Source organism: Leptonychotes weddellii, chromosome 4, assembly GCF_054177405.1.
Source record: "Leptonychotes weddellii isolate Sample4059 chromosome 4, ASM5417740v2, whole genome shotgun sequence".
Lineage (NCBI taxonomy): Eukaryota > Metazoa > Chordata > Mammalia > Carnivora > Phocidae > Leptonychotes > Leptonychotes weddellii.
In genome coordinates, this window is record NC_138372.1 from 153,460,615 (window position 1) to 153,466,846 (window position 6,232).

Here is a 6,232-nt window from a genome sequence, read left to right on the forward strand (position 1 = left end):
TTGTCTAAATAAACAAGTTATTTTCTAATATTCTAGACAGCAGATAAAGTAACATACATATTGGAATGAATAGCAACTGCTCTCTCACCATCTACCCAGCACAGTTTATCTTTAAGTAAAATAAATTTACCTTTTAATTGAATTTTAAACCCAAACCAATATTATAATTTCAACACATCAGATACATAAGGCAAATTTTCTTTAAACATTTACAAGTCAACTGGAAAAGACCAAAAATTCAATTAAATAAAAATGGCAAAGAATATGAATGACCTACCAAAAAGGAACTACAAATAGCTCAAGCACATGAGAAGCGAAACGATATCATTACTCTGTTAGTTTAACATTTTGGGCACTTCATATGAACTAGATACTGTGCTTTACAGATAGTAACTCACTGAATTTTCAGTTTGCAGAGGCAGGTATCATCAGGAGATACACAGGCTTAGAGAAGTCACACCTCATAAATTATTCAGCTGGGACCTGACCCTCATCCACCTGGTTCCGGAGCCTATACAAAGGAGCACTGGGCTATCCTGCCTCTTCACCTCATCCAAATACAGTGAATTCAAACTGTGAATGAGATACCATGGTATCCACTGTGCAGAACAGTAACAACATACACCGCTCCTGAAAGGATCCACAGGAAACTGGCTACCCCTGGGAAAGGCCACTAGGCAGCAAGGGAAAACAGGTGAGAAGACATATTTTTCAACTCCTTATAATCTTCTGAAATAAAAATAACAATAGTATGCAGCTCTATATTTATAGCTCTTTAGACATGTGGGATACTTCCACATAAATTAATATTTTTGTTTCCTCAACCACCTTGTGAGGCAAAGTGAGTGAATATATCCTTAGTCAATGTCACCACACTCACCACTGTGAAGGCAGATGTGATAAGTATCCTTCTTTAAAAAAAAAAAAAAAAGGGCGCCTGGGTGGCTCAGTTGGTTAAGCGACTGCCTTCGGCTCAGGTCAAGATCCTGGAGTCCCTGGATCGAGTCCCGCATCGGGCTCCCTGCTCGGCAGGGAGCCTGCTTCTCCCTCTGACCCTCCCCCCTCTCATGTGCTCTCTCTCTCTCATTCTCTCTGTCTCAAATAAATAAATAAAATCTTTAAAAAAAAAAAAAAAAGATAAAATATTAACCATAGTTCTTTAAGTACTGAAAACTTGCTGCAAAATGAAAATACTCCAATAATAAATTTTTTTTCAAATTCTTACCAGAATTCATAAGTTTCCAAAGTTGATCTACCAAGGCTTCATTGCATAACGGAGACTCCATGTTCTTAGTAAATGGTGGGTTCTTCGTCAACATGTTTAGAATCTTATGTCTGAAAGATAAAGAAAAAACTTCCGCTGACCATGAAGTAAAAACATTTGAAAATTATCTATAGTATCTCCTTCCTATTTTATCATCTCTTCTTAGATTTATTTTTGTGTTTAAGTTTAACTTCAAAAGACATTATTTTACACATCCTAAAATTTACTATTGTTTTTTCACTAGAAAGGTTCTGGTGGGTTTGTTCTTTTCTAAAATTACCTTAGTGTATAAGGAGGTCCTTTAAACCCTGACTTCATGTATTCCTAACCAACCTTTCTCATTCCATTTCTAAAATGAACATTTATTCTCCTTAGAAAAATTTTTAAAGAAAGACTGGTCAGTAAATACAAAAATCTTAAAATGGGGCAAAAAAAAAAATTACATATGGATGAAGAACAAGTCTACCCTGAGATAATAAAATGAATATAAACTTCATTATTATAGTATCTTTGTAAAGCATGGAAATGTGCAGAAGCTTTTAAAATACGGAGACCAAAAAAAAAGGTTTCCTCAAAATGAGCTGAAGTTTAGAGGAGTTAATTAGTCAAAGTATCCTCGTGTTGAGTAACAGTTAAAGTCCGCTACTGGGAGTTATCCCCTGTGAGAGGCCAGCTGAACACTTCTGGAGTCTTCTAAAAATAGGGCAGTGTGACCAAAACAAAATCTGAAAACGAAAATGTCCAACGCTATGAGTAGGAAATGCCAAGAGAAAGAGGATAGAAAAAGAAAAGCAAAAGCAAGGAAGCTATGGCAGTAGCCTAACATTGAGTGCAGGGATAAGAGCCAGGCCCAGGCCTAAGAGATTCAAGACCACACAGTAATGGAATGCTTGGATACAACTGGAGAAGAAACTTAGGTTGTAATTACAAATGAGATTAGCAAAACCTGAAAGGTGAACCCAAGGCAGTTTTTATATTTAATTGTTGGTGGTAAGGCATCAGACTGGATTTATACTTGAAAAAGACATGGGAAGAAAGTGGAACTACTAGGTTGCAGATTAAGATACTTAACCCCTTTTGGCTTCAATTTTATGTCTGTAAAACTGAAAGATGTGCTCTCACTTTAATATCCTCTTGTGCTTTGATATTTTAAGACTGTATAAAAGACTACTGAAAAGCTATGAGAACAAAAAGTGAAATGGAGTTACAGATGCAATTTACACATAGGGATTATGAAAGGGGATACGTATCTTCATGGATATTTCATATGCATATTTTCGTAACTTTATAAATAAACACAATTCCTGTCCTTAAGGACCTCAAAATCTATCTGTAAGAATAGATCATTATTACAGGTAAACAATCTTTAAAAATATGGACAAGTTTGTTCTTTAGAGCAGGTTAATGTTGTTATACTTTGTCTGCATTAATTAGAAAACTTAAGTTTCTATTCGGCTGCTTTCCCAGTTACCCCAAATACCAAAGTGGTAGGTGTGCCAATGAACTGTAAAGAGTGAAACTGAGGATATCTTTGAAATGATCACTGAAAGAGCAATAGTGATCAGTACATGTATTACTACTATCAAATTAAACATTGCTTCAAAAGTTTTGTTTTTCTCTAAAGTTTAGATGATAGAAGAAAGGATTTTACAAAGAAATACTTATAAATGACTAAACACCCAAAGTGATACTCGGAGGAGATGAAGTTTAAGGGAAAACAATGAGAATCTCATGCTTAATTTTACAAAGATTAAACATAAAAATGCAGAATAAGCATATGCTTCAGACAACTGGAAAAGACCTAAAGCAAATCCTGAGAAAGTCACAGGTTTATAGGTTTGCTGCTGCATCACATTATTTCCCTAAACAGTTGAGAATTTTCTTAGTGGGCAAGTCCAATCTATTGTCCATCACTTATCAATAAGAAACTCAAATCAAAACCAAAAACATGCTCAAAATCTGTCATGAGAAAAAGCACAGGATGTATGTGTGTCTCTTGAGGGACGGATACACTGTGATCATATGTATGCTTCATTCCAAAACCAAAATATAATTCCATGTCATCTTTAAAACAACCCTATCCATTTTATTTTATTTATTTTTTTAAGATTTTATTTATTTATCTGACAGAGAGAGACACAGCGAGAGAGGAACATAAGCAGGGGGAGTGGGAGAGGGAGAAGCAGGCTTCCCGCTGAGCAGAGAGCCCAATGTGGGGCTCGATCCCAGGACCCTGGGATCATGACCCAAGCCGAAGGCAGACGCTTAACGACTGAGCCACCCAGGCGCCCCTAAAACAATCCTATCCATTTTAAAGAATATAATTAATAGTTCTTCCTATCAATATAAAAAGTATAGTCAGGGGTAGAAATGACTGGAAAGCAATAATCCAAAATGTTAAGTGTTTCTGGTTAAAATAATTATAGGCTATTTAAGTTTTCTTCTTAATGTAATTTTGCATTTTTCCAAATTTATATGAGTATTTTAAAATGTCATGCCCAGTGATGAATCACTAAATTCTACCCCTGAAACCAATACTACACTATATGTTAACTAACTTGAATTTAAATAAAATCTTGAAAAAAAGGAAAAGAAAAAAGTTATGCCAACTGAAAGGAAACTATAATTTTCAAAAATTTAAATTTCATTTTAGTTCAAAAATAAAACACCTAGATTTAATTATTTATTTAAAAACTATGCACCTAGATTTTTTTCCTTTTTTTAAAATTCATTTATTTGAGAGAGAGAGAGAGAAACAGAATGAGAGGGGAGAGGGTCAGAGGGAGAAGCAGGCTCCCCGTTGAGCCGGAGCCCGATATGGGACGCTGGGATCATGACCTGAGCCAAAGGCAGTCACTTAACCAATGGAGTCACCCAGCGCCCCATCCTTTTTTTAGATTATTTATCTTAACAGACATGTAAAATGAACAGCAAACTTGATGAAAAAAAGCGTTAATAATCGGTCAGGTGATTATACAGGTTAATTAAAGTGCATTTATTTAGTTTAAATTCTCAAGATACCTTAATGAAGAACCAATCTATAATCTGAAAATCTTCTATTGAGAGAAAACTACACAAATAAAGTGGACAACCCTATTACTATATTTAAAACATCAAGCCAACATGAAAGACTGAGAACTTCCCCAACATTTCAAAATAAACACCTTAAAGCTTTTTTCTGTATACAGTTGTCAACAGAGATAAAATCATTTCTCTTTAACATATGAAAGAAGTTAAACATACATATGATTAGAAAAAAAGCCATACATATGATTAGAGGAAAAAGGAAAAAACTGCATCCTATCACTCATTTCACATGTATTGAACCAACTATATATAAGGCACTATGCTATATTCCAGACATTGACAAAAAGGAAACATGGTCCCTATCTTTTTGGAACTTATATTCCCACGGGGGAGACGAAGATAATCAAATAGTTCCAGCTATAAAATTAATACTTATATATAGGAGGTATTTCTTTACTTAAGTATAGGAAGAACTGTAGGATTTTTATGGGCAATTATGACTTCAGGGACATGATCCAGTATAGGGAATCAAGGAAGCATCCTTGCAGAAACAATTTTCAAGTTTAGCTCTAAAGCATCAAGGAATAATTACAGGTAATTTGGGTTTTTTTTCCTCCAGACTTTAAGGTTTCACCCTAAAATTCTTCAGAGCTTTATCTAACTCTACCATAATCAGTAATTCTGATACATATAATAATAAACACAGAAAGAGAAAAGAGAGAAAGAAAAAGAAAATCCACATATATTTTTAAATTTTAAGTCTTATTGGGGCACCTGGGTGGCTCAGTTGGTTGAGTGTCCAACTCTTGATTTCAGCTCAGGTCATGATCTCATGGGTCGTGACATCGAGCCCTGCATCAGTCGTCAGTCTCCACACTCAGCAGGGAGTCTGCTTGGTGATTCTCTCCCTCTGCCCCTCCCCTTCACTCTCTCTCTCTGTGTCTCTCTCTCACAAATAAATAAATAAGTCTTTAAAAAAAAATTTAGTTCTTATTGAAGACCATTTCATCATTAGGAGTTTAAAGATCAACCAAGGGCCATAAAAATAAAATGCTTGTGTCTGGGGTAGGAGAGAGTAATGCCACTGATTTTAAGACATATACCAATGTTTACGCATCTTAAAGACTACGAATTCTATCCAATCAATAAAGTGGAATATGGCAGATCTGTATTGTAGTTACTTAATGAGTTTAAGAAAAAGTAACAGAACAGATTGGTGGTTGCAGGGAAAAGGGGGGCAAAATGAATGAAGCAGGTCAAAGAGTACAAAACTATAATTATAAGTCATAGGGATGTGATGTACAACATGGTGACAATAGTTAATAATACTGTGCTGCATTTTTGATAGTTATTAAGAGATTAGATCTTAAAAGTTCTCATCACAAGAAAAAAAGTGTATAACTATGTATGGAGAGCATGTTAACTGAACTTACTGTGGTGACATTTTCTCAATATATGCTAATATTGAATCATTGTGTTGTATACCTAAAACTAACATGATGTTGTATGTCAATTATACCTAAAAGGAAGAAAGAAAAGAAAAAGGGAGAAAGAGTAATGATGGGAACAAAGAGAAAAGGACAGAGCTCCTATTCAAGCAAAGAAGAAACACAAAAATATGGACAGATGTGCCAAAATACTAAGAAATATGCACGTACATACATTAACTGTTATGTGGTAACACTTCTTGACAATTAACATTAAAGATTTTTAAAGACATGCTGAATTTTTTAACTATGAACAGACCTATGGGCTGGATGATATTAAGTACAGACTAAGAGGTTCCCTACTGATGATATAAATGAATCACATCAATTAAGAAGAAAAGTGTCGGGTGGGAGGGATGGGGTGACTGGGTGATAGACACTGGGGAGGGTATGTGCTCTGGTAAGTGCTGTGAATTGTGCAAGACTGTTGAATCTCAGATCTGTACCTCTGAAA

The 6,232-nt window shown here is 35.0% G+C and overlaps 1 protein-coding gene across 8 annotated transcripts in view; it reads right to left on the minus strand.

Moving 5' to 3' along the window:
• Nucleotides 1-6,232, minus strand: part of TAF2 (TATA-box binding protein associated factor 2) — an 82,243-nt gene that overhangs the window by 24,565 nt on the left and 51,446 nt on the right. For all 8 annotated transcript variants that reach the window (XM_081816464.1, XM_081816460.1, XM_081816465.1 and 5 more), the window contains one exon: nt 1,226-1,335. In XM_081816464.1, coding sequence (XP_081672590.1) covers nt 1,226-1,335 — 110 coding nt within the window. The remainder of the gene's footprint in view (nt 1-1,225; nt 1,336-6,232) is intronic.